Below are 26,588 nucleotides of genomic sequence, written 5' to 3'. Positions count from 1 at the left end.
CTCACGGACACCCCCTCACACACGGGGATCCCCTCGCGGGGTCGGGAGGGGAGGGCCGTGGGGGGGGCGCGCGTGCGTGCGCGCGCGGCAGTGGCGGCAGCGACGAGCCGGGAGGGGGGGCGCGCACGCACGTAACACGCACGCGCTCGCGGCGGGGGTGGTGGGGGGGAACGGGACGCCCCGCGCACGCGCAGAGGCGCCCCCACCCGCCCGCCGCCGGCGCAGCCGCCCCCGCTCCACCGCCGCGGCCCCCGCCCCGACCGCCCCTGCTGCCGCCGCTGCTCCTGCTGCCGCTGCCGCCGCTTCTCCGCCGGTTCGCGGCGCGCGCGCCCGCCCGCCCGCCTCTGGCCGCGGCGCTACCCGCCGCCCGCCGCGCCGGAGCCCGCGGCGCGCCGCCCATGCGAGACCCCCGCGGCCCGAGCAGCGCGCAGCGACCCCCGGCCGGGCCAGGCATGTGAAGATGTCAGTGGGCTGTGCATGCCCTGGTGAGTGGCGCGGCGGCGGGGCGGGGGCTGCCCCTGGGGCTGGGGTCCCCGCGGCGTTGGGGCTGGGTGGGGAGCTGGGGGCCGCTTACGGAGTGGGGGCCCCAGTAGTGTCGGGGTCTGGCTGTGGGGCTGGGTCCCCTAAGAATGGGCGCTGGGGTCCGGCTGTGGGGCTGGGGTCCCCATTGCGTTGATGTTGCTGTCGTGCTTTGAGACTGGGATGTCCAGGACGGGGGTCTCTATGCCATTGTTGCTTGGTGTCTCCCTGGCATTGGTGTTGGGGTCTCCGTGGCATTAATGCTGGGGTCTTTAAGGCATTGGTGCTGGAGTCCAGCTATGGGGATGGATTCTCCGTGGTATTGGTCCCTGGGACTGCATGGCGTTGGTGCTGGGGTCTGGCTATGGGGCTGAAGTCTCCGTAGAATTGGTGCTGGGGTCTCCGTGGAATTGGTGCTGGGGTTTGGTTATGGGCTGGATTCCTGGGGCATGGCTGCTGGGAGCTGACTACAGCACAGAAGACTTTTCAGTGTAGGTGCTGAGGTTTGGCCATGGTGCTAGGGATAAGCTATGGGTGTCAGCAAGGTGTGGGAACGGGAGTCCTAGTCACTATGGTGCGGCTATCAGGTCCAGCTATGGCGATGGCATCCCCATGGTTTGGGCTGTTGGAATCCAGCTGAAGGGCTGGAGTCCCTAGAGCATGGATGCTCAGGTCTGACTGTGGGATTAGAACCTCATGGCATGGGTGCTGGGATGTGGTTGTGAGGCTAGGATTCCATGGCGTGGGTGCTGGGGTTCCTATGACAAGGATGCTGTGATCTGTTGGACTGAGGGATCTGGGACCCCACAGGCAGAGTGCTGCAGGGGCATTGGACAGGCATGCAGGTGGCAGTGTGAAGTGTGACCCCGAAGTGCCCCTGTGACCAGGGCAATAGATCTGTGGGGTGCCACAGCTCCCCGGGTGAGTGTGAGGCACAGAGTCCCTGCAGAGGCTTAACAATGCTGCTGATGGACAGGGATGCTGTATGGCCCCCCACCATTGCCGTTGTGGGGTGTCTGCTGGAGAGCTTCTTCCAGATTCTGGAGCCTGCGGGCTAGCAAGGCTGCAGGACTACATAGGAGGTGTGATGAGTTGGTGAGGTCTCAGCACTTGGGAGGGTGCTGCCTCAGGGATGCTCATCTGCATACCTGGGCTTGGGGGCAGGTTTGGGGCTGCTGGCCTGGCTGCATTGCCTGCTGCTGAGTGCAGAACGTTGCTGTGCCAGGAACAAGGCAGGGCAAGGATCTCAGAGGGCTGCTGGAACCTTGTCCAGCACCAGGTCCCCGTGGTGCTGGCCAGCAGACAGGGAGCCAAGTTTGGGGGACCCTGGGGAGGGGGTTCTGCCATTTCCCTGGGCATCTGGCACATGGGGTCCCTGTGGGGGGACAGCAGAGACGCTCCTCAGCCCAGCTCCCGTGACAGCATCCCTGTAGTCCCGAGAGAGCCTCCTGCCAGGTCAGAATCCCATACTGGGGGGCTGCTGGAGGCAGTGGGGCGCTGTGCCTCCCCCAGAGCCGCCTCTGCCGAGGGGTTTGCAGCTGGATAATGGGGGTGGGGAAGGGGTGCCCCTGCGCGGCGGCCCCCCGCCCCTGCGCTGCCTGCGCCTCGCCGCCGTGTTTCTATGAAGGCAGGCGGCCCCTTCCCCCATCCTCCTCCTCCTCCATCTCCCACTGGAAGCTGCCAGAGCTCTGCTTCCTCAAGCAGAAAGTCACGTGAACCTCCCTGCGAGCCAGGCCGAGCAACCACAGCACCCGCACCGGGGGCAAGGCTCCCCTCCCGACACCCCCAGCCTTGGCGGGGGTCCCGCCCCGGCGGGGCGACGGCCGTGTGACAGCCAACGTTGGGGCCCCGCCGTATTCCCCAGGAGCTGGCCCCTCGCCACTGGGAATGTCATCGGCATGTTGGTGGGTGCAAAGAGGGGGGGTCCTCCCTCGGTGCGGTGATGGGGAGCCGTGGGGTCACCCCTCACCTGGGAGTAACCCTGTGGATGGCTTCATGTGTTGTGTCGTTCCCCCCCCGCCTCCGGCCGCCCCTGGCCGCTGCCCCAGGGCAGGGAGGACGCGAGCCTGCCGTGCCATGTTCGTGTGCCCCCCGCCTCTTCCCCCGCTCCCCCGCCGGGGCTGGGTGGCACATCCAGAGCCTGCGCCCCCCTCCCCCTTCCCCTCCCCGGACTGTTTATCGGAATATAGAAAAAACAAGCTCTGCCGCTGGCCTCCCGCCAGCCAGAAACATTTAATGAGCCGCTCTGCCCAGGCTGCTCTTCAGGGCTGCATTAACTTGGAGGAGTTTCCTGCTTGGGAGCTGCTGCCGGGGGGGGGGGGGGGGGGGGGGGGGGGGGTTTGGCTGCCCCCCTTCCAAGTTGTGCCCTCCCAGAGGGATGATGTACTCCTTGCTATCCCTGTGGGTGCATCCTGCCCCACTACAGCTGCTCTTGTACTCCTCCAGAGATGTTTCCCTGCTCCTTTCTTCCACTCTGGAAGAGCTTTGGAGCAGGGAGGCTGCTCAGCTTGGAACCTGAAGCACTCTTGTGCCCGAGGATGGTGGGGAGCTGCTGGGGCCAGTGGAGGCCTGAGGGGGGCTTTGCCCCCCACCTCAGATGTGGAGAGGTGAGCAGCAAGTGTGTAATGGGCTCAGAGTGGAGGTGGGAGAGGCTGGAGCAGCAGCTGGTGGTGCTGTGCCCAGGGCTGCTTGGAGCAGGGCCGGCAGACAGGTCTTGGCATCCAAACCCCAGCGGGGCCCTGACCCCTGGGGGCACCTTTCACTCTCCCAGCATGCTCTGCACTTTCCTTCTTAATTATTTTTATTATTATCATTGTTTTTCCCCCTGTAGTGATGGTGTCAGTGCAGAGGGAGGAGGGAACCAAAGTGGAGTGGAGCTGTTCTCCCTCCCTGCAGGTCTGGCTCCGGCTTCATGGCAGGGAAGCAACTTTCCCAAGGTCAGCACCTTCCCTGGGACACCTTGCAGAGAACCAGCCTGTGCACTCCTCTGGCAGGAGGGAGAGCTTCCCAAGCCACATGCTTCAGGTCCCGGGATGGACATGTCCAGCCAGGGCACAGCCCATTGCTGTATCCCTCCCTTCTGCCCAGCTGGCGCCGTGCATCCCCCACCGTCACGAGGCCGAGCTGTGCCACATGCCTTCTGCGACAGATGCGCTGGGAAAGGGATGGCACCGAGCGGGCTGAGTGCTGTGGCGGGGGGGCAGGCAGCCCTGACCTGTGTGGGCTCTGGCTCCCAAACACCCCCGGGGGTGCCTGGCTCCTTGGGATGCCCCTGGGCCTCATCCTGTTGGGAAGGAGGGGAGAAGTAGGGATCCCCAGGCCCCATCCTGCCTTATAGGTGTGCTCTAGTCTAAGCTTTCTTCGTGTTACCAGTGATGTTTGGATGGAACATGTTATTTGCCCTGTCGCCCTCAGCTGTGAAAGTGCCTGACACTAGATACCATGTGTGCTGCATTGCCTGCCCGTTTCTGGCATGCTGTGGCAAAGTCAGGATGGGTTTGTGGCTGTCTGGTGCTCTGCGAGGAGATTCCTCAGGGGTCCTGTTGTTGGTGTGAGGCACCATCACAACAATCCTTGGGGCCAGTGTGAGCTCACCCAGGATTTGCCAGGAGAATCCTGGATGGGTTAGCACCACACCAGTGCCAGTGGGTTCAGCACTGTGTGTTTGCGCCGGGCCCCAAGTTTATTCCAGGAATGTTGTTACCTGCTCAACACAAACTGATGTGAAAGCTGCTCCCTGGGGAGTGAGAGGGTGCCCCTGGGGGATGGGACCTCCGTGGTAGGGAGGTACCCTGTGATCTGGGAGGGTTTGTGGCCAGGAATGCACTGGCCATGTGGCTGTGTGCCTCCAGGCAGGGCAGGAGCCGAAGCAGCTCAAGTGTCCCCTGCCCGTCCCTTTCGTGTCAGATCACTCGATTTCATGCCACCTTCTCCTCCCCCACTCTGCTCTGGGATTCTCCCGCTATATCCCTATTGCTAGAACATGCGAACATAGGACTGTGTGGTGTGCCAGGAGCATGCTGGGACACTTGGGAGCATGGTGCTCATGCACAGCTATCGGTGTGTCCTGGTGCACCAGCTGCACTGTCAGCGAGAGACCCCAGCCCCCAGGGTGACACTGGGCCCTGGGGCTGCCGTTGTGCACGGTGTGGGTGCACCCCTGGGTCTGGGGAGCAGTGGGTGTGGGGACAGCTCCCCGGGTGGTGGGGTGCAGACAGGATGGGGCTGGGTGACCGTTATCAGCTGCCTGCAGGCTGCAGCTGTGGTTTCCTGCCGCTGCTGGGGGGAGGGTGCTGGGGAGCAGGCGGGGCTGCCAGGGGGCTGCTGGGCCCCACCTGGAGCAGGGATAGTGGCTGCAGTCTGCCCCTCTCGCACGGTCTCTGCTGGCAGGGTTGGGGTGGCTGCAGCAGGGGTGATGGTGGCCGGTTTTTGGGAGGTTCACTGCTGCATACTCATGGGGGTGTGGGAGAATGGGCAGTGCACCAGTGTTGGATGTGGCCTTTGAGCAGGGGTGCTGGTGGGACTCAGGAGTCCCCAAAGCTGTCAGACCAACCTCCCAGAGCAGCTCACCCCCTTCTCTCCCAGGCAGGTCATGGATCGGGATGAACGTTAAACCCGAGGCATAATCTCCACTGTGGCAGGCACTGGCCCCTGTCCAGCCCTGACCCACCCTGCCCGCAGGGTGACTGATAACACCCTGCCTGCACCCCTCTGTTGCCACTTCCTTTGGGGAGCCCTGTGGGATGTAGCTCCTGCCCCCCTTTTGCAGGGTCTCTCTCTGCCCCAGCTTTGTAGAATGCATAGTCAGGTAGCAGAGGTTACGCTGCACCAAGCTGCACCAAGGTTACGGCGCTTGTGCCCCAGGGTGGCCCCATGGTGAGAGGGTGGCAGACAGGGGGTAGGAGGGTCCCTGCTTTCCGCAGGAGCGGCAGCCTCAGGCTCTCTACTACACAGCAAGGGACAGGTGTTGTGTGTGCCGCCAGGTTTCTGCAGTACAGCCCAGGTGGCTGGACATAGTGCTTGCAGCTCAAGCCAGGCTGGGACTTGGGTTGTCTTGGGATAGTGAACCATTCTGCAGCAGCCAATTGCTCCAACCTCTGCTCTGCTACATGCATTCTCTGCCAGCCAGGGTCTTGTGCAGCCTGGTGGTTTCCTTTCCAGGGCAGGGGTTTCCCCTGCCTGCTATAAGTAGCTGCAGGACAATGGACACCAGCTTTTGCCCCACACCAGCTCCTGCCTCCCCACTGGGAGCCCATCGCAGCTCATGGCATTGCAAGCACGCAACTCTGCTGGGCATGGGGCAGGTCCAGGCACCCCAACCTGCTTGCTCCAACTGGCCCAGGGTGGGCCCGGGGTGAGCCCGGGGCAGCTGCAGGCAGGGGCAGGCCGGAGCATGGCAGCAGGAGCTCTCTCCCTGCCGGGGATGGCAATGCAGAGCTGTTGGAGGAGCCTGATGTGGTGCAGCGCTGCATGGAGTTGGGAATGGGGGTGCTGCCTGGTGTGGGGAGCGCCTGGCTGCCACAGGTCTGTGCAGAGGGGCATTTCCCTGCTGAGGCTGGGGAGATGTCATTATGCTCCTCCCAGCTTGGTGCCCCTGCCAAATCCTTTGGGCAGCTACGGCAGGCGAGTCACCCTGCCTGCTGCCAGCGCGTGCGCAGCAGGAGACTTGGACGGTGGCAGGGCTCCCCCCCAGAACCCCAAGCTGCCCCCGAGTGGAGTAGATGGGGCTCTATGTCAATCCCTAAAGGAATTGGTCCTGGAGCCGTGGGAGCTGCTGTCACCATTCCACCGTGGCTGTGTCCCTGCTTGGCCTAGCTGGTGGGGAGGAGGCAGCCGCTAACAGGAAGGACATGCATGTTAGCAACGAAAACACGGCAGTGAGAGGAAGCAGAAGCAATGCATTATTGATGGAGCTATTTGATGCTGCTATATTCGGAGAGCTGCTCCAGAGTGTTCGGCAGCACCATGTGCCGGGTGGGCTCAGCTGGTGGAGAGTTACCTGCTTCGAGTCAACCATGTACAGCCATGGCCCTGTAAGATGGTCCTTACCTTCTCCCAAGGAAGCTTCCCATGCAGGAGGGTACAGTGACATGTGGGTACCAGGAGGGATGGCAGCCTTAATGGGTGGGGGTTTGCTGGGTTGCAGCTCCTGGCTATGTAAATCTCTTATAGATGCCAAGGGTCCTTTGTGGCTTGGAAGACAAGAGTGGAGGGAGAGAGGCAACAATGGGCCAGGGACCAGGGTGCTCTCCCACATGGGCCGAGTTGCTGGAGTTGCAGGGCTGGATGTTGAGGATTCTGCTTTGGCTTCTCTTTGAAGCAGCAGTGCCTGTCCCTTGGAGGGATAGATGGTCTTCTTGGGGGACAGAGGGCAGGATGCTGGGGCTATGCAGACATGCTGCATCTCACCCGCTCCCTGCTGTGAGTTTCCAGGCCAGGAAAGGGGCTGTAAAATGAACCATTCTTGTAATATGAGAGAAGCCACCTGGAGGCTCTCGAGGAGCCTTAAAACCCTGCAGCTCTGGCAGGCTGGCCCTGCAGGGGCTTCTGCAGAGGAACTGAGGCTCACTGCTGTGGGTGGCCATGCTGGGGCTGAGCTCTTGCAGGATGTGCATTACGACATCTCAGGGACAGCACAGGAACACTGTGGGACGTTTCTCTAGTGCCAGTGCCATAGGGAAACCCCCTTCTAGCAGGAGGTGCCAAAGCTTGCTTGTGGACCTTTCCCTTGGAGCCTGTGAGCAGCCCAGCAGTAATGAAGCTGACCCACCACACCAGAGCAAGGTGTGATGTGAGGGTGGATACACCATATGAGCCTCATGCACTCTGGAGTTCTGCACCCGACCGTAACCTTTCTCCACCTCCTCTTGTTTTGGAGGGGATGGGCACCAATTCATGCACTTGGTTGTTGCTTGTCCACTGCTCACATACTCAGATTGATTTCTAAGTCCTGTGCAGGATGCTGAATATGTGGCCCTGTAACTTCCCATCCTGCTCTGGCAGCTTTTCCCCAGCCTCTTGGCTTTATTTCTGCCTCTGGGTGTCTGGAAGTGGTTCTGGTTTTGAAGGGTTAATCCCAGGAGCCCCCAGGATCTGCTGCCTGCCTGGTATGACTCACCATGTAGTTTCCAGCCTCCCCCAAACCTCCTCTGGAGAGATGGAGCCATGGCTTCTCCAGCCAAAAATGGGGGCCCCTCCTGCTCCAGAACTCCCTTTTTATCTGGTAATGCATAGCTTTGGGTGGGAGAGAAGCCCCTTCTTGAGGAACAGGGAAACAAAGCATATTTCTGTTTGAAGTATGGTAGGATTTGAGGGGTTGGCTCTTGCATTCTGGAAATGGGGAGGCTCCAGGATGCATGCTGTGCTGCACTGCTGCAGGCTGCATCTGCATGTGTGCAGTGGTGCCCAGGCATGGCTGCTATTTGGACAAGTCCATGAGGTTTGTAAGTGCCAAGCCAAGTCCGTCTCCTGGTGCAGGCTGTGCTGTTTGCAGAGCTAGCAGATTTTTATTATTATTTTTTATGTAAGCGTGTCTCCGCGGCCCTGTTCTACGCCTGCGCTTGCCAGGCCCCGGCCGGGTGTCAGTGTGAGCATGCCCTGCATCCTGCCCCCTGCTCACCTGGGATCCCTCATGCATACTCTGCAGGCACACCAAGCCATAGCCACAGAGATCAGAGGCTGCTGTGGTCACCACCGGGCTCTTCCCATCCATTTGCCCAGGATGTATCCCTCTGCTCACTCCTGCTCTCGAGCTGCTTCTAGTTCCCTGGGCTGAGACCTGTACCTGATGCTGGATCAGGGCTGAACTTTGGGGAGACCAGGCAGGCATGGGGCCCTTGCTAGGGGGAGAGTGGAGCTGCAATCTGGGGGATGCAGTGTTCTGCTCCCCTCACAGTGTGGGCATGAGCACATGGTGAGGAAGGGGCTCCCCAACACTGCTGCTGCCACACACGCTTCCCAGCTGCATCCCAGACCCTTCTGCTCTCCATCCAGCATCTATTTAATTATTAACTCAGCTATAACCATAAACAGCTGGGGCTGCTGCAGCCACGTGGACCAGTCCAGCGCTGTCGTCAGAGCTGAGCAGGGACACGTGAGCAGTCCCGGAGGGCTGCTGAGCCCCAGGATAAATTGCTCCAGGCATGTTTGCTGTGGATGCACTGGGCTGGGCCTGGGGATGAATGAGGGCTGCTCTCTGATCCCCTGGCCATGGCATTGGTGCCAGGAGTCTCTAATATTGGGGACAAAATGCCCCTTTTTTCAGTGTTTTGCAGTATTTTGCAACGGCAGTGTGGTGTTGAGTGCTGGTGGGTGGTTATGCCTCGTGTGTCTTTGTGCCTTGGGATGGGAATGGGGTGCAAGTAGACTGTGTTTAATGGTCTGTCTTGGCCAGGACTGTGCCATCCCATAGCTCTCACCAGCGTTGCAGCCAGCACTGTTTTTGGCCTAATGACAGTGGGGGTCAGCATGCTGCAGCCCCATCTCACCCAGTGCCACAAGATTTGGACTGGCAGGAGGACAGGTAGTGAAGGGGCAGCATGCTGGAGCACTCGCAGCATCCTGTGCCCAGTTATCAAAGTGATAGCATGGGTACCTCCTGCCTATGCTTTTCACAGAGCAGGGTGTCACAGAGGTTTTTAGGTTTACAGTGAGTTTTTCTCTCTCTGAATCTGGGGTTTGCAAAGAGTTTTGGTCTGTTTAGCCATGTGCCTGTGGAAAATGATTCTGCAGGGTAGCCTGCAAGAGAAAGGGGAAATCATGATTGTGCGATGTGGAGCAGGATAGGGTTGGAACCTCACTCAGCCGATGAGTATGGGGGACAGGAGTGAGGGGGTGCTGCCTGTCCCTCTTCAGTGGTGGTCCCAGACAGCAACATGGGTGAGGAGCAGGGGGGCTGCCCCCAGTCTTCCAGTCTTCAGGCTTTGTAGGGGCACAAGCACAGAGGGGAGGCACCCCCAAAACCTGGTGGATGAGATTTTTCACTCACCATGTCTGCTCTGTTGGGCGGAGGGGGGGGGGGGGGGGGGGGGTGAGAAGCAAGTGTGCTTGGCAGGACCCAGCTGGTTGTGCCTGCATTACCCCAAGGCTTGGGGAGGGGATGAGGTGCGGGCCTGGCCCTGCAAGCAGGGGGATGTGGGAGGTGTGCGTGCCCCAGGCATGGGTGCACACCCAGCCGGGGCTGTGCCGGGAGGCGTTTGGGAAGGCGTGCAAGTGCATGCCAGCCCATCGGCGTGAATACCAGCCCGTGTGTGTAGGGTGAGCTGTACCGGCACGTGTTTGTGTGTGTGTGTATGCGCTGAGCCCATGGACTTACCGGCTGGGCTGGCAGCAGAGTTCTGTGCTAGTCTGACTTGCCAGGGCAGGAGCAGAAACTGCAAGGGGCAAATATGGGGCAGAAGGGGAATGGAAAAACTGGGATTTTTTTTTTTTTATAACGGAAATTTTTGTAAAATCTCCGAACTGGAAGACGTTGCAGTTTTATTAAGGAAAGAAGACCCTGGGGGTATGATGGCAATTGCAAAATGAAACATTTTATTTTTCATCCCCCCCTCCCAAACAAAACGGTTGTATTTTTTTTCCCGTCCGAAACCAGGGGAAAGGGAAACAAGTTTCAAAAAGAAAAAAAAAATCCTGAAAAAACTTCAGGCAGCCCTAAACAAAGCTAGGGTAAAGGTCTATTTTTATTCAAACTTTCGCAGTGGGGAAAGAATCCTTGCCCCGGCTAGTGCCGAGCTCCTCAGCGGGACGTGGTGGCTCCCGCATCCCCGTCCCGGGGAGCGCCTGTACCGGCGCCGGGCGTGGGGGGGACGACGACGAGGGCACAGCTCCCCGGGGACCCCCTTTCGGGCGTCACCTCTAGCCCGCGGGCCCCCGGGCGGCGCGGGGAGGGGGAACCGGTGCGGGGGGAGCGGGCCCCGCTGCCGCCGCCGCCGCAGCCATTGTGGTCCCGGCCGCGGCGCAGACAAAGGAAGCGCCCCCGCCCCGCCCCGCGCCCCGCCCGCCCCGCCCCGCGGCGGCCCCGCGCCGCCCGCCCGCCGCCGCCGCGCCGCCGCCGGACCCCCGCCCGCCGCCGCGCCGTGAGTCACCCCGCCCCCCCCCCCCCGCGCCCCCCTTCCCCCCCGCGGAAGTTTCCCGGTTCCCCCCCCCACCTCCACCCCGGTGGCGGCCCCGCTCGGGCGGCGGAGGTGAGGGCCGGGGTCCCGCCTGCGCCCTCCCCGCCTCTGCGAAGTTGTACGCGGCCGCGCCGCGCCGCCGCTCCCCACCGGGCCCCCGTACGGCCCGGGGTCCCTGCGGCAGCCCGCTGCCCACCCTTTGCTCCCCCGGCCCGGCTCTCCCTGTCCCCAGCTTCCCTCTCCCTCCTCGGCTCCCCTCTCCATCCTTATCCAGTTCTCCTGTCCCTCATCCCTCCCCAGCTGCTCAGTGCATCCTTGGCCCCTAAGCTCGTTCCCTCCCCTCCAGCTCCCATGTCTGTCCTGCCCTTCCCTGCATGTGGTGTTCCTCCTCTGCCCTGGCTCCCTTTTCTTTCCAGCACGTATTGGCGTTTGGAGCGGCACCCCCAACCTGATGGGGTGCTGCCAGCAGTCCCCATGCCCTGCTGTGCCCTGCTCCATCCCAGCCTGCAGCTCCCTTTGTTCTTCTCCGGGTTCCTTCCCCTGCCGAAGCCCCTTGACAGCTGCCCCACGCCCTCCTGGTTCCCCTGCGTGTGTTGTCATGGGGTTTATGGGGCCAGTGCCCGGCTCTGGGGGCTGTTCACCCGCCGCACCTCACTGCTTGCTGCAACTTCATCCTTGCTCGCAGCTTAGAGGATCCCGCCAGTCTCCCTCGGGTTCCTCAGAGGGAATAAAAGGTCCAAGGGATGCAAACACATCAGGGCGACACATCTTCTTTCAGAAGTTGCCTTGCTAGGTGTCCATGCTCAGGGCCATGAGTGCAGGGGGCTCATCTTCCCTGGCAGACAAAGCACTGGCTTGACCTGGGCCAGTCAGAAATAGGGTCCAAGCTGAGGGTGAGCGCAGCATCCTTGGGAGTGGTGAAGACTCACAGCTCCAGTTTAGGAGTCAGCGTGCATGCCAGAGCTGTGGAGGGGTGTCTTAGGTGGGTGGGTGTTTTCCTGGAGCCCCTTTGGCAGAGCCTGCTGTGGTAGGCTGCTCTGATCTCGGGTGGCTGGCCTAGTAGTCTCCACCAGCCCGCCCACTCGGGATGGGTGAAAGGCACTCCTGGGGCTACCTTGGCTTGGGCAGTCCCCAATCCCGTCACTGCAGACTTAGCTGGCAGAAGCCAGGCACCATGGCAGGAACCTGCTGAGCAACTGCCATCCCTAGCGAAAGCCTGTTCCACAGCAGGAGCCAAAACCAGAGGTGTCAGCCATTCTCAGGGTGAGGTGTGAGCAAAGGCTTCCAAGGCTGTGGGGTCTTACACGGAGTCACCTTCTGGGGGCACACAGTGTACGCTTAACCGACGCTGCAATCCGTCACCTCTTTCTTCTCACCAGGAGGGTCTGAGCCTGCTCGAGGTTGGGCCAGGCAGGTATGAGAGCAAACACCACGTCTCAGGGTCTTCCCAGTTGTTCTCCACATGCTTTTGATAGTGCCTTGTCTGCACAGTTTTGCAGCTACTCCTCTAGTGCTGGTCATGTATCAGCTCTAACTGCTTCTGTTGAAAGTACTAGTAAATATCAGCGTCCTTGTTCCTTTAAAGCCTTAGGTTTTGGAGTGTTCTCATTGTGGGGGGATTATGGTTTTCACTGAAGTAGAACTGAATGTGGTCTTTCCACTCCTGATACTGTAGAAATCCCACGTTTGTGATCTGAGCACTCCTTAAAGACTTGAGTAGTGCTGAGCAGAATGACACATAAGTTGTGTTGCTTCAAAGAGGAAAACTTGTGATCTAAGGTGGACAGGGTGGTGCTGGAACGTTTGGTGACACAAAAGTTTTGCTGTTGTTTGGTGACTCTTCCCTTCAGCAGGAGCAGGTCACAGTCCATGTAAAATAGGAAAAGGGCAGTGAAAAGCCACAGAAGCTCAGGTGAAGCAAAGGTGCTCCAGGCTGGGGATCTGGAGCCTCTTTCAGCTTCTTTTCAGAGAGCAGTGATAGCTGGCTGCCCTGAGCTTGCCCAGCCTCTCAGAATGTGGTAGCAGAGGATGATATGGACCAGTCCAGCCCCAGGACTCCTTCCCTGTTCCATGGCTGGCAGAGTGGCAGCAGTGCTTGGCCTAGAGTGGTCTCTCTCAGCGTGCCGTCTTTCATGTGTTTGCAGCTCTGCACTGGCATGATCTTGACAACTGCGTTAGCAGTATGAACCTGAAGTCGTGTGTGGATGCAGAACAGGACAGCACTTCTCCTGGCCCTCTCCCTTGGAAACCTCCTGTCCTCTGAGTGATCTGGGGGATGGAGTGCTCCTGCTGTTGTTTGCCCCATGTGTGTGTTTGTGGGTGGTGAATCTAGCCGCAGTGAGGTTTGCTGCCCCGTGGGTTGCTGTTGTTTAGGGTGGAATTGTAACCAGGGATGCTGGGGTAAGAGGGTTTCCCTGGGGCTGGGTTCCTCATGCCTTCAGGAGTAACAGGCAGGTGTGCTTGACCATACACTGTTCTTTTGCTTCCTGGGGTTTTGGCCCATCCCGCACCGGTAGTCCAAAGGCCTGACACCAGTGGCAGCATGTGTGGCCAGTGCAGAGGTGTGAGTCCAGCAACCACTGCATTTGCTCTGTCCCCAGTGCTGCTGGCAGCTTACCTGTCCCTTATTCATCTTCTCCATGTTGCCTCTTAACCAAGTACTGAGAGAAGTTCTGCCTGAGCAGGAGGGCAGAGGCTTGCCCTGGCAGCTCAGAGAAGCAATCGAGGTGCTTTGTAAACTGCACTGAGTGTGTTCCCGCCATGCTTGCACTGTCCCTCCTCTCCATGGGCATCTGTGAGTGGTCCAGACCTTGTGGCCAGCGTCATGTCACGGTTTGCCCCATGGTGCACGCTGCCCCAGCGAGGCCAGCTGGATCCTCGCGGCGGGAGTTATTCAGCTTTTTTCCCCCCTCCGGAGCGGGCGTCTGGCCGGCTGCCAGAGCTGCGGGGCTCCACCTAGGAGGCAACATGGAGCAAGGCGGCCAGCGGCGGCGGGGCCGCCGTCTCCGGAGACTACGCGTCCCAGCGTGCAGCTCTGGCAGCGGCAGGGAGCGAGGGGGAGCGTTGCATCCCGGGATCGCAAAGCTCCATGCGCCACGTGGGGGCTGACAGCCTCCTGCGCTCCGAGGCGGCGGCACTGCGGTCCTACCCGCCTGGAGGATCGCTGTGGATCCCCCTCGCTCACTGTAAGGATAGACCCCCGCCTCTTGCTGCCGCTTCCCTGCAATGTGGCTCTCGGTTCCAGGTGTCCCGGGCAAATCTTGTCTCTGGAGGGCTGCCCTGAACAACAACCCCACTATACCATGCGGGGCTGTGTTGTTTTGCTCCACCATGTGCGTGGCAGGCAAGCAGCCGTGAACAAGGATGTTGGCTTCATGTTCTGCAGGGCCATCAGCATGGTTAGCTATAGCTGAATTTTTCTGTATTGCCGAGGAGCCTAGAAAACGTTTGATGATGAAAGTCCTGGTTTGTCAGGAGGCTTTTTTTTTCTAGGTATGCTGACAGGGTTTTTTTTCCAACCCCACATGGTTCCCACATGACATTGTTCGTTTGTTTGCCAGTGCTGCACTGATGTGTACTGCAGGAGGGATGTGAGCCTGGTCGCTGCAGGGTGGCAGGGACACAGGGTGAAGGGGTCTGGAAGAGAGGGAGAGTGTCTGAAAATGTGAAAGGTGCATTGCTGAGGCTGAAACTGACAGTGTTTGATTATGGATCATCTTTGAGACAGTGAACTGAAACGAATAATTAGGGACAGTGGGATATTTCCCTGAGAGTTGCAGGAAATGACTGCCTCGTGGTAAGTTGATAGTAGTGGAGCTGAAACTGGGTTATCTGTGGGATTGCATCTGGGGCTTGCAGCCTTGGACGTGATTCAATTTTCTGGCTGTTTTGCAATTGGCAGGGTGTGCTTTTCTCCCTTTTTTCCTCCTGGAGAATCCCCCGTCTATGTGTTTGAATCGTCTGAGGAACAAAATGGGAAAGGAGACTCCTGCTGTTCCACTGCAGGGCAGTGCCTTTCCCTGGGGCCCCAGCTGAATGTCCAGCTCCAGAGGATGCTCTCTCCTTGGGAGACCCTGGACCCTGGCAGAGCTGGGGCTCTTGGACTGTGCTGAGCCTTGACTTGCAAATCCATATCCTGGCCAGCTTCTCCTCACCTGGTGCTTTCAGAGAGTGATTATCCCTTCTCTGGCTGTCCCCACAAATTTGTGACCCGATCTGCAGAGTAGAGCACCCTTGGGTTCAGATTCTTTGTATGCTGCTGTGGGGGACATTTGGACTAATATTGCAGTATGTGACATGGAGCTGGGACACCATGCACAGCCACATGGTGTGGTGTGGGCAGGGAGGCAACTTGTGGTCCACATAAGCTCTGTGGATGGCTCAGATGCACAGCTTTGGAAAAGTAAAAGTGTAATTCCTCCATGCAGCTGGGCAGGCCGCAATGCAGGTTTTGCCTTCAGACAGGTCAGGGCCTGGCAGTTTCCTGGCTAGGATCAACCTCTGGATCCCACTGAGTCCGTGGCACATGGTCTTCTCCAAAAGTGGTATCTCCTCTTCCCTGAAGAACCCAGCCTCGCGGGAGCTTCAGCTTCATCAGCTCTGCATTCTTAAAGTAAAGGGGTTTCTGCAAGTTGATTTTGTGACTGATAATGTCTCAGGCTGTGTCTTGATGGGTTCCTATGGGCTTAACAACAGCATCGGAGTTTGCAACTGGCCTCTCTTAATCCCCTCTCTTCAAAAGAAAAGGCGAAAGAGGAGAAGGCAGGCTTGTGGGGGCAAGCCACGGACTGCTTCGTGTGCCTCTGCCTGTCCCAGTCGCTCTGAAAACTTCGTGTTTGCCTCCCAGCCCTGCCAACTTCCCGGACAGCAGGCACTATCACTGGGCAAAACCACGTGAATTATTTGAGACGCTGCTCTGCACGAACCCTCATGCCAGCGAGACTGCCCTGGGAAGATGTATTTCTTCCCGCTATCAGGGCTCCCACACCCCGTGGAGGCAGCCCTGCGAAACAATGCCGCTATTTACACTTTAAAGCCTCGTTAGGCAGCCAGGAAGCAGGCACGGAGCATGCCGGGAAGCACCGGCTGCCTTTAGCAAAGGTTGGCCTCTCTTCTTCCCGGTCTGCTGGGAGGAGCAGGACACTCCCCAGCTGAGCTGTAACCCTGCGGCCCCTTTCAAGCCCCACTTCTTCATTTTTTTTTGTCATTTATGTTTTTAACCTCTGCCTTGTTGGTGAGCTTTTCTGCTTGCACAGGGAGTGCACTGGCTGCCCAGACAGGGATGGCTTCTGTCTGGTGGGGGGGGACGACACACCGATTCCTGACAGTGGCCCCAGGTAGAGGAGGAACAAAACGTTGATGCTGCTTTGCCTTTGTCCTCATCAGTTCTTTGCTCTTTGGTGGTGAACTGAAGTTATGGGAGTTCAGGCAGGGCTTTTCTCCCTGCTTTCCAAGTCCCCTACCCAGGCAGACAGCTCCAGGGTGCTGGTCTCAGTTCACAGTACCCTGCTATCTCTTGGCTGTATTGGCTCTGAGGTGACCACCGTGCTTTTCGTGCCTTGGGAAATATGATGTTCCCCAGCTCTGTGAGCTTGGCTAGGATGTGAATCATTCCTGCTCCAGCACCCACCCCCCCCCCCCCCCCCCCCCCCCCCCGGACAGTGCACCAGAAGAGCTTTCCCTATAGGGCTGATAGTTCACAAGCAGGGACAGCAAAGGCATGTGTAGGGTTGGGCTGTGCATGAGTCATGGGCAGAGCATCTGCCTTCTGTTCCCTGGGTGGCCGCCTACCTGGAGCTGTTTACTTACCCACACTTTTGCGACAGGTCCGTGGACCTGGCCTCAGCCGAGGATGCTGAGCTGTGAGATCCCTTCACAGGGTTCCCTTCTCCTGCATCTCCATGCTGAGGAGGAGCCTTGGTGCCACCCCACCTGGCCACGAGCACTGTGCTGTTTGCCCAGACCTGCCTGGGCTGGTAGCTCACCACTGCAACGTCAGCCTGGCTTTTTTTTCCCTTGCTGAATGTTTTTGTGTCACTGGGCCAGCACCTGTGAGCAGCCACAGGAAGCATCTCCTGCTGCCTCGTGTTCCACAGGGGCATTGCATGCTCAGCTACCAAGCACTAACCCTGTTTGCACCAAGCCTGCCTGGATCACTGTGCTCAAAGCAGGAGGCAGAGCAGGGGTATGCAGAAACACCAGCTAGGGCCAGGTGCTGGGCTTGGTTTGGGAAGGGCCACATCCTGCAGGTCTGTGTCACTGTACCTGGCTGGACAGGGCTTGCAGACAGCTGGGGCAGTGTGAAGGAAAGAGGTGGTGGTGGAGGGATGTCACAGACCAGGCAGTGTGACCTATGTGTGAGTAAAAGTTGGTGTTCCTGGTGCTGTAAAGTAATTGCGTTACTTCATGTAGTGTGTGTAGTGTGTTTACAGTGAATGTGGAATTTGGACAGCTTGTATCAAATACTAAGGCTTTTGTTAGTGTCATTTCAAAGCCCTGAATCCAGTGACAAATTTTACACTGCATTAAAAATAATACTTGCTTAGGGTGCCCGTCTTGATGAGGTCACATAACAGGCTCCCCTCCACTCCTGTAGGTCCTGACGTAGGTCACTCAGTAGAGTTCCAAAAGCAGGGCACGTCCATATTGACCTGCTGGGAAAGGCCCAGGATGGAAACTGGGTAGAAGTGATGGCCTGGCTCCTCTGCTGTCCCACCTCCAGCAGCAGGGAGGTAGGAGAAGAGCATGAGAAGCACAATGGTTGGAAAATGTGTCTCCCTGTTCTCACCACCCCAGGAGACCTTTGTGCACCCTGAGAAACAAGATGGGGACTGAGGACAGCAAGAAGCCTTGGGAATTTAGTCTTCCCATGTCTTATCAGTGAAATAAAAACAAAGAATCAAAGGATAAGACCTGCTGGGTCTGATTTTTTTTTTTTTTTTTTTTTTTTTTTTTTTTTGCCCCTCAGGACATGATGACCAGAAGCAAGCAGTGCTTCAGCCACTGCCATCTCTGCCTAATGAATTGGTTTGTTTTCAGCAGAAGTTTGGGAGTTTTGGAAAGTTTTCTGTACATTGAAGATGCTTCAGTGTCATGTACAAGAACAGAATAGAGGAAATAGAAATGCTGTGTTTCTAGTACAGTTTGGGCTGAGTTACTGTGTCTGTTAGGCACAAGTTGATGTGAATAAAGCAGAAAACAATAACTCCTCTGCAGCAGCAACTGACCAGCACTGAATTCCCTATTAAAAATTGTTTTATCTATGAAAACATTCAGTAAGAGCAAGGGGCTGACATTGTTAGCAGCCATATGAGAAATTGTGCCATGTCCCACTTATCCTCACTGCAGATGGGCAGGAGTGGGAACAGTGAGCCACGGCTGAGTGACTAGGCTGGCTCCAGCCCCACAGGACTGGTAGATTCTGGAGAGAGGCTGGATTCAGCTGCAGTGGGGAAACGTGATGAAAAGCCCCAAGACAATCAAAAAGTAAAACATATTTCCCCTGTTGAAAGCTGGATTTAAAGCTTGAGAGGTGACCCCCCTCTATTTTTGGCCAGCCTTTGCTCAGCCATGTGTACCAATCCCTGTGACTGCTGACTTGGGGTCCCAGATGGCTTGGCAGGGGTGAAGGTGATGCCTTGGTTATTCACCTCTCTTGGCTAATGAGCATTTTGTTGCAACAAGCAGGATATCTTGGGGCCTTGTGCTGGTGGCACTGCTTTCCTCGACTCTGGTCGAGGATCTTTTTGCGCTCCTTCTGTATCTGTCGTGGTCGAGCTGCTGCTCCGATCCTGTCCCTGCACCCTTCTGCACAGCCTGGCCATGGCGTGGAGCCCAGAGGGGCCGTGGTGTGTCTGGCGCCTCTGGGACGCTTCCCTCCGCCGCTGGGTTTGCATTCTGCAGTACCGGGTGGCAATCCCGGCAGTTCGTGGGCGTTGGGAAGTGCCCGTCCCAGGGCTATGTGCGGGCGGCAGCCGATGGGGATCCCGCCTTGGCCCCGGCGCAGCGGTAGCCCGGTACGGCCGGCTCCGGGCCCCGCCTGCGGCGGGACGGGGGCAGACGTGTCTGTGCGCGGCAGGGCCGGCTGAGCCGGTGGAGCCGGAGCTGCCTGGCAGCTCGCCCGCTGCTGCGCCCCATCCAGGTCAGCCCGTCTGCCCGCCCGCCTGCCGGCAGGGAGGGAGCCGCGTGCCTCAGCAGCATCCTGGCGCAGCGTGCCGGGTCCTGCCGGCCGCGGGGCTCCCGCGGGGCTCGGGACCGCCGCTGGCAGCCGCTGCTCCCGGGAACCTGCCCGTGTGCTGGGAGTGGGCTGCTGAGTGTGGGAGCCCCTGCCTACCCCTAAGGAGCCTGGATGGGGCCGGCTCTGCTCGGCGTACCTGATGTCTTCTGTTGGCGAGCACTGGGGGCCCCCAGGTTGCTTTCAGGATGTGCTGGTTTCACACACCGTGCGCTCTGTTGCAGACCCCATCACACCCCATGCCCCTCTATGGGCTCCTTGTGCTTTGCCTTGGTGCTGTTGCAGGCAGTGAGGCTTTGGGGTGGTTTGATCACAGCTGGGGGCTGGCGTGTGGGATCTCTATGTCTGCCTGGATCCGGGTGGCCACTGGCCTGCCTGAGCGGCAGATGGTGGCTGCCTGGGGACCCGCCATCCATCCCTCCGGGCGATTATTCACCCGTCACCATGACGATAGAAAGGTCAGCAAAAAGATGCTGTGTGATTCCCGGTACGGTCAGTGGGATTAGGAGCAGTGCAGGAGGGAGGGCTAGGGCCCAGCCAGCCCCTCTTCAGGCTCACCAGCTGGACTGACCCCTCGGGCACATCCCCAGAGCCCAGCTAGCTGAGAACTGACGAATTTTGGGTACCAGTGAGAAATCCTTGGGATGGGGTTGGGACCCTCTGGCAGCTGATCCTGAGAGCTCGGCCTTGACCCTCTGAGTTCCATCCTGCACAGGGGAGGCCTGGAGCTGTATGTGGGATGAAGAGAGTAGGCTGACATCAGGGGGGAAGCAGAGGTGGAATGGGGCTGTGTTGATGGAGGCTTAACTGGTCCTACATCCTTCTTCCTCGCAGCAGCAGCAGCAGCAGGATGTCTCTCCTTGTCTCTCTGCCTGACCCATGTCCTCACTCTTTCTCTCTCTCTCTCGCTCCAGGCTGTTCCTCTAAGTCGTTCAAGCTGTACTCGCCAAAGGAGCCCCCCAACGGCAACGCCTTCCCCCCCTTCCACCCAGGCACCATGCTGGATCGAGATGTGGGGTGAGCTGGGGCCTAGGGAGGGGTCTTCAATGTTGAGGACGCTCTGCGGTTTGCATCCCAGGGTCTCTGTGTTGTGCTTCCCAGCAGCAAATAGACTGCAGTGCATGGGGTTCAGTTAGCACAAGAGCAAACAGGGAATTGGAGCAGATGCAGATGATAGTGGGTTGTGTACTAGTGATATTCAGAATGAAGGAAGCCTCCAGGTCATGAGCTCTGTCAGGCCACGTCCTTTGCCTTGCCAGGCCCCTGGGATGACAGGGAACCCTCCCAGCTCCTGCCAAAACAGCCCCTTCTTCAATGTCTCTCCTGTCTGGCACCAGTCACTGCTGCAGAGGAGCTGGGTGTGTCCCCAAGGAGCAGTTGGCTAGGTCCTAGGGGTGGAGCAGCCAGTGATGTGGGATCAGAGCCCAGTTTTGGGCTATAGGTCACCCCATGGGGCTGTCAGATATTGGCAGCCAGAGTACAGTGTGCACTGTGGGGAGGGTCTCACCTTCAGTGAGCCTGACTGCCTTCTGTAGCCAGGGAGGGAGGAGCTGCGGTGAGCAGGGAGATCCCTGCTAGTACTGACATGCCTGCATCTCTTTCCACTGCTAGACCTACTCCTATGTACCCACCAACGTACCTGGAGCCTGGAATCGGGTAAGCATGGGCGGCTGGTGTGGACCTTGCTTGGGGAGAGCTTGTGCCTGTGGTGGGGGTGCCTCAGCAGGGCCAGCATGCTGGCTGGCTGGGACTTGTGAGAGTATTGCTCAGACTCTGCCAGCTCTGGAGGGGCTGCATGTGTTCCCCCTGTGGGCTCAGGACCCTTCCACACCCTGTGACTGCCTTCCCCTCTGATGGCTTGCTGTGCTCTCTGGGCAGGAGGCACACGCCGTACGGGAACCAGACTGACTACAGGATATTTGAGCTCAACAAGCGGCTGCAGAACTGGACAGAGGTAGGCAGCTGGGAGACTGAGGGTTGGCCAGGGCAGTATTTTGGCAATGGGGGCCCCCACTGCCTTCTCCCACATGTGGCCGTGGAACAGGGCTTATCACCCCCATCTCTGAGCACTCAGCTTGGCGTGCTCTCCTCTGTGGGTTGAACACATGGCTGCTGTACCTGGCAGCCAATGTCTGTTTGTCTCTCCTCCCCATAACTTAACATTTCTCTACCATCCCCAGGAATGTGACAATCTGTGGTGGGATGCCTTCACCACAGAGTTCTTTGAGGATGATGCCATGTTAACAATCACTTTCTGCTTGGAGGATGGACCAAAGAGATACAGTGAGTACCAGCTTGAGCTCTCCTTCCTAAGGGCATTGCCCTTCAGCAAGAGACAATTGTGTGCTCAGGGGATGTGGGTAGGGTGTTAGAGCTCAGCTGTTTCCAGCCAGAAGGTATGGGGAGATCCTCTTCATGTGCATACCAAGGAACATCTGGATGAGCCAGGTTTACTGACCTTATTTTCCTCCTTTTCCTGCTGCAGCAATTGGCCGGACTCTGATTCCCCGTTACTTCCGCAGCATCTTTGAAGGGGGAGCCACAGAGCTCTACTATGTGCTCAAGCACCCCAAGGAGTCTTTCCACAACAACTTCGTCTCGCTGGACTGTGACCAGTGCACCATGGTCACCCAGCATGGCAAGCCCATGTTCACCCAGGTACTGCCTGTGCCCACAGCTTTTGCTGTCCTTCCTGCCTTGGGTTTTTTGTGCCCTCTTGGTCGCTACAGTCCTACGAGGCTGTGCATTTTGTGCTCGTGGGTATGGGCTCCGTAACTGCTGAGACTCCTGGGAGGCAGAGGCAAGCCACTATGAGATGTTCCAGTGTGCAGCAGTGGGTTCCCAGGGTATCTGGGCTGGGGGAAGCTGGGGCAGTCTGTTCCTGACCCTGTGCACTGCCTGCCCAGGTGTGTGTGGAGGGGCGACTCTATCTGGAGTTCATGTTTGATGACATGATGAGGATAAAGACATGGCATTTCAGCATCCGCCAGCATCGAGAACTTATTCCCCGCAGCATCCTTGCCATGCATGTGAGTACAGCTCCAGGAGCTCCCCTGGGCATGAATGACACAGGGCTGCTGAGTTCCTCAGGCTGCTGTGCAGGTTGGGGGACTCAACCCAGTCCTGCATCGCAGGCTGGGGCATGGGAGGGCTGTTCCCAGCCTGGATGCAGCTGAGCCTTCTGCTCCTCTCATTCTAGGCACAGGATCCCCAGATGCTGGACCAGTTATCCAAGAACATCACACGCTGTGGGCTCTCAAACTCCACACTCAACTACCTCCGAGTAAGTATGCGAGAAGAAGGGTGCTGCAGCTCTGCCATATCTTGTGCTCTCAGCTGCCCAATGTCTGGCTGCCCTGGGGTGTGGGTAGGCTGCAAGGCTGGCTTTGCAAACGGGATCTTGCAATGGGGCTGTAGAGAGCTGTGGGGCAGTGGGTCTGCCAAATCCCACAAGCTCATGGCGTGGCTTGGGTCTTTGCAGCATGGCCTGCCTGTAGAAGGGTTAGGGTTAAGGGTCTCCATTTTGCTGGGGCTCAGAGCATTGTAATCTAATGCAGAGTCTGTCTGCTCTCTGCAGCTCTGTGTAATCCTAGAACCAATGCAGGAGCTCATGTCACGGCACAAGACCTACAGCCTCAGTCCCCGGGACTGCCTCAAGACTTGCCTCTTCCAGAAGTGGCAGCGAATGGTTGCTCCGCCCGGTGAGTCTCACACTGCCTACTGCACTGCCTGGGGGTCTCTGGGACTGCCTGCTCAGGTCCTGCCCTCGCTGCAGGCTACTCCCAGCCCCAGAGCTGTTCTTGGCCCTGTTTCATGAGGCTAGGGGTGGTGAGCCAGGCATTTGGCTTCTTTCTATGATGGTCTGCCTTCCCAGTGGGGCAGAGCAGGGCTGCAGGCAGCCAGTGCCCCCTTGCCTGGGAACTGCCAGCTGTTTGTGGAAAGCAAAGCAGGGATAGAAATGTTCCTGCCCCCTCACCTGTCCTCTGGTATTGGAGGACAGTAGAGCTGTGGAGGTGGGGACTGCGGTGATACAGCCTGGAGGGGGAATGTGGTCTTTGAAGAAGCAGGGTTTGCATAGAAGGGCCTGGGGGGCACCAGCTTCCTCTTGTTGGGATTGACTATGTATGTCTCCATCCTCCACCAGCCGAGCCAGCACGGCAGCAGCCCAGTAAGCGCCGGAAAAGGAAGATGTCGGGGGGCAGCACCATGAGCTCCGGTGGGGGAAACACCAACAACAGCAACAGCAAGAAGAAGAGCCCAGCCAGCACCTTTGCCCTGTCCAGTCAGGTACCTGTAAGCATCCCGTTTCCATTCTCTCTTCCTCCTCTGGGGTGGAGGGGAGGGTTCTCTGCCCCTGCTCCTGGGAGCTGCTAGGGGGAGACCCCCAGGGACTGCCTATCTGAGCCACCCCAGTTCTTCTCATGTGATGGGGAGAAGAAGGAGAGGGTGTCCCAGCTGCCTTCCCTGAGTCCCTTTGCTCTCCTGCAAGGGAGTGAGGATGTGTTTGCCCCACTCGGTGCCCAAGCTCAGGTTCTGCAGGGGAGATGAGGAAGTGGCGCAACAGCTGGGGAGAGGGGCTGCGCTGATGAGAGGGGGGGTCTAGCGGCCCAGGCTCCCCCCACCTCGATTATGTTTCGGGACCGTCTCCCCTTTCAGGATGTGATGGTGGTAGGCGAGCCCACGCTGATGGGGGGGGAGTTTGGGGACGAGGACGAGCGGCTCATCACTCGGCTGGAGAACACACAGTTTGACGCGGCCAACGGCATCGATGACGAGGACAGCTTCAACAATTCGCCGGCGCTGGGGGCCAACAGCCCCTGGAACAGCAAACCACCCTCCAGCCAGGAGAGCAAGTCAGAGAATCCCACGTCGCAGGCGTCGCAGTAACGGCCCCCCCGCTGCCCCGTGGACTCAGTCCCAACCAATCTACCTGTACATTTGCAACGGAGAGTGACTGGGAAGCGGCGAGGTATCAGGGGCGGATCAGCGCCACGTGGATGATGGGGTGCACGGCCCAGGGTGCACGCCAGGCAGGCAGCCCCAGCCGTCACCCCCGCCGCCTCCCCGCACCCCACGCCTGCCTCCCTGACGGACCCCAGGGCAGGGGTGGGTTTCCGGGGCCGTAGCTTCGTTATTTCCCCTTCGCTCTTCTTTTCTGCTTCTTGCCCAGAGAGCTTCTCATCCCTGTCCCAACATGCCCAACCCCTCCCTGCTGAGTGAGGGGGAATTAGGGGGGAGGTGTTGGCAGTGGTTGGCGTTACCAGATGCCACTTGTTGGGGTCTGGCACAGCACAGAGACCCTTCTCTTCCCTGGGCCCTGTGGCTGGTGTTCACTGAGCAGCCACTTGCAGTGGGGTTGCACATCCCTAGACCAATGTGGGGCTGGTTGGAAGGGGCAGTGATGGAAAGCCTTCCCTGTGCTTCGGGCTCTGCCACAAAGCTTCCTCTGGCCAGGGTCAGATCCTGCAGTGCTGGGATGGTGTTGAAGATAGGGCCCCGTCACATTTTCCCACTCTCCTGCACCTTCCCCTTCCCCTCGCTCCCCAGAACGAGAGCGCAGCACAGCCATGGGGGGACTCTTGTATATAGGAAGTGCGTGGTGGGGGGTTAGGGGGTCACGGAGGACCCGCGGCTCTGCTGGAGCAGCCGGTGCCCTTATTCCCTGCCTGCAGCCTCTGTGTTTCCCTCCACCCTGCGTGAGTCTGCCTGGGGCCCCTTTGCAACCCCTGGCTCCTGGTACCTCCTACTTTTGTCTTTTTTTAAGAAAAAAAAATAATATTATTAAATTGTAAGTTTAAAAAAATGAAAGAAAAAAAATGGGAAAATACCCCCTCAGCCCCCTTGCCCATTCCCCCATCCTCTCCTGAGCCCTTTCACCCTGTCCTGACTTTTGTACAGGCTTCTTCTCTTGGAAGTCTCATTTTATATCCAGTTCGGAGAGCTTCAAACCAAGGAGAGACTTTGCAGACTTCCTTTCTAATCCCTCCAGAGGCCGGGGGGGGGCCAGCCCCCCACCTCCCTTGTCAATGTAAATCTTGTGTGCTGTTGTCCCTGCTCCCCCCCTCGGGTTCGTGTACCTCGTGCTTGTACATTTCCGCGCTGTAGACAGTGTGTACGATACTGTTCTTTCAATGTGTTATCACTAGAGCAGGTGCCTCCATTGATGTTAGGGGAAACGATGAGAAAAATAATAATTTTTTGGGTTTTTTTTTTTTTTTTTTTGGTTTTAAAAAAAAAAAGAGAGAAAAAAAGTAATCCCTTCCAAGGCTTTTTCCAAGGAGAAGATGGGAGGTGCCAGGGGAGGGTGCTTGTGCTAACTAACCACTTTACCCCAGCAGCCTTGGAGTGGGGTTTTGGGGGAAGATGCGAGTCCAGGCTGCCCGTGGGAACCTCCTAGTATGCCCCGTGGTGGGGTTGCAGCAAGTGCTGCTGTGGGGGGGGACTGCCCTTGTGGGGGTATAAGTGTGTAAGAGTGTGTGTGCGAGAGGTTTGTGTGTGTGTCTGCGTGTGTAAGGGAGCCTGTGGCAGGCGGAACAGCCCTGAAGTTTGGGAGAGTGAGGAGTGCACTCCGTTCTCTCCATCAGACACCCCCAGTTCCCTGCCAGGGATCCCACAGTCTGTGTCCCACTGCCTCATGGGGCTTGGGGCTGGCAGGTGTCACTGAGGGCCTGCCTGTGCCCGGGGACTCTGGCTGCTGCAGGGATGCTACTAGCACCCCACGCCTTGCCCACTCATGGGTGAGACTGCAGGAGGTTGCTGAGATGGGGTGGGGAACACTCTGTCCTCTCCTTCTGCTGTCCCTGTGGCTGGGCAGGGAGACAGAGCCTTGAGTCAGCCCTAGTCTGATCTCAAGATTAAGATCCCTGGAGAGATGCCTGTGTTGGCTCCTGGGCCCCTCCATGGGCAGGCTGGAGGTAGAGGGCTCGGCCCCTCAGACCCCCAGGCACAGAGTCCCCAGAGCGCCTTTGCAGGTGGGGGTGGGATCCCAGGGTGGGAGCCTGGTGTGGCAGGGAGGGGGGCTCTGCATTGCAATTAAGGTACGATTCTCCACGCCACGCCACACAGCTACTGGGGAGGGTGCAGAGCCCTCACTGCCATGGACACACTGTAATGCCTTCTGTTTCTTTTTTATTTTTTTTTTATTCTTCCTTCCTCTCCTCCATAGTTTGTGCCATTTATGAGTCATGTATGGTACCAATAAAATGACTTTTCGGTTTGAAGCTGTCCTGATCACTTAGGTATCTGAGCATGGGACCAGGCTGATGCGGGCAAGGCAGAGGGTAGTCTCCTCATGGTTCCTGGTGGTTCCTGGTGCCCTGGCAGGGGTGTGGGCACAGGGCTCACTGTGCTCTCCTGATGAGGCTGGCCTGCCTCTGCCTGCTGGTTCCCCAGGCAGGCCACAGCTGGCTCCCTTTCATGCCATGGAAAGCAGAAATCCCAGAAAAGGTAAGGTAGGTACAGGGTTGCTGGGAAATGGCCCAGTCCCCAAGCCAGAGCAAACATGCTGCTCGAGGCCTGCCTGGACACCAAGGTGATGGGCATGTTCCCTGGGGAGCAGTGGGGGCCATGTAATTCTGCCTGGGAACAGGACAGGAGCACCTGAGCAGCATGGAGGTGTCCTGGGGGAAGCAAAGAGGACAGACGGGACCAATAAGAGTGCCGGCCTCCAGGGGGACTATGACAATCTCCTTCCAGGAGCTGGGGTGCCATGTGCCAGCATTATT

General features: G+C 58.4%; 1 protein-coding gene across 5 annotated transcripts; it reads left to right on the top strand.

The window, feature by feature from the left end:
- The first annotated feature begins 271 nt into the window (after window positions 1-271).
- Window positions 272-26,084, top strand: LDB1 (LIM domain binding 1). 5 transcript variants are annotated; one of them, XM_062496039.1, is made up of 11 exons: window positions 272-485; window positions 19,779-19,881; window positions 20,476-20,520; window positions 20,743-20,818; window positions 21,045-21,147; window positions 21,350-21,522; window positions 21,771-21,893; window positions 22,064-22,147; window positions 22,442-22,565; window positions 23,009-23,151; window positions 23,521-26,084. In XM_062496039.1, exons 1-11 carry the CDS (start codon window positions 461-463, stop codon window positions 23,749-23,751), a joined length of 1,230 nt encoding a protein of 409 aa, XP_062352023.1. In that variant the 5' UTR covers window positions 272-460; the 3' UTR covers window positions 23,752-26,084. The 5 variants fall into 5 exon arrangements, with proteins under 5 accessions (XP_062352023.1, XP_062352022.1, XP_062352021.1 ...); XM_062496038.1 differs by having other exon boundaries at window positions 273-485; window positions 23,009-23,157; XM_062496037.1 differs by lacking the exon at window positions 272-485 and adding an exon at window positions 2,404-2,423 and having other exon boundaries at window positions 23,009-23,157.
- Window positions 26,085-26,588: the final 504 nt, after the last annotated feature.

This window comes from Cinclus cinclus, chromosome 7 (assembly GCF_963662255.1).
Source record: "Cinclus cinclus chromosome 7, bCinCin1.1, whole genome shotgun sequence".
Classification (NCBI taxonomy): domain Eukaryota; kingdom Metazoa; phylum Chordata; class Aves; order Passeriformes; family Cinclidae; genus Cinclus; species Cinclus cinclus.
The sequence above is the reverse complement of the archived record's forward strand: the minus strand, read 5'-3'. Positions and strand labels throughout refer to the sequence as shown.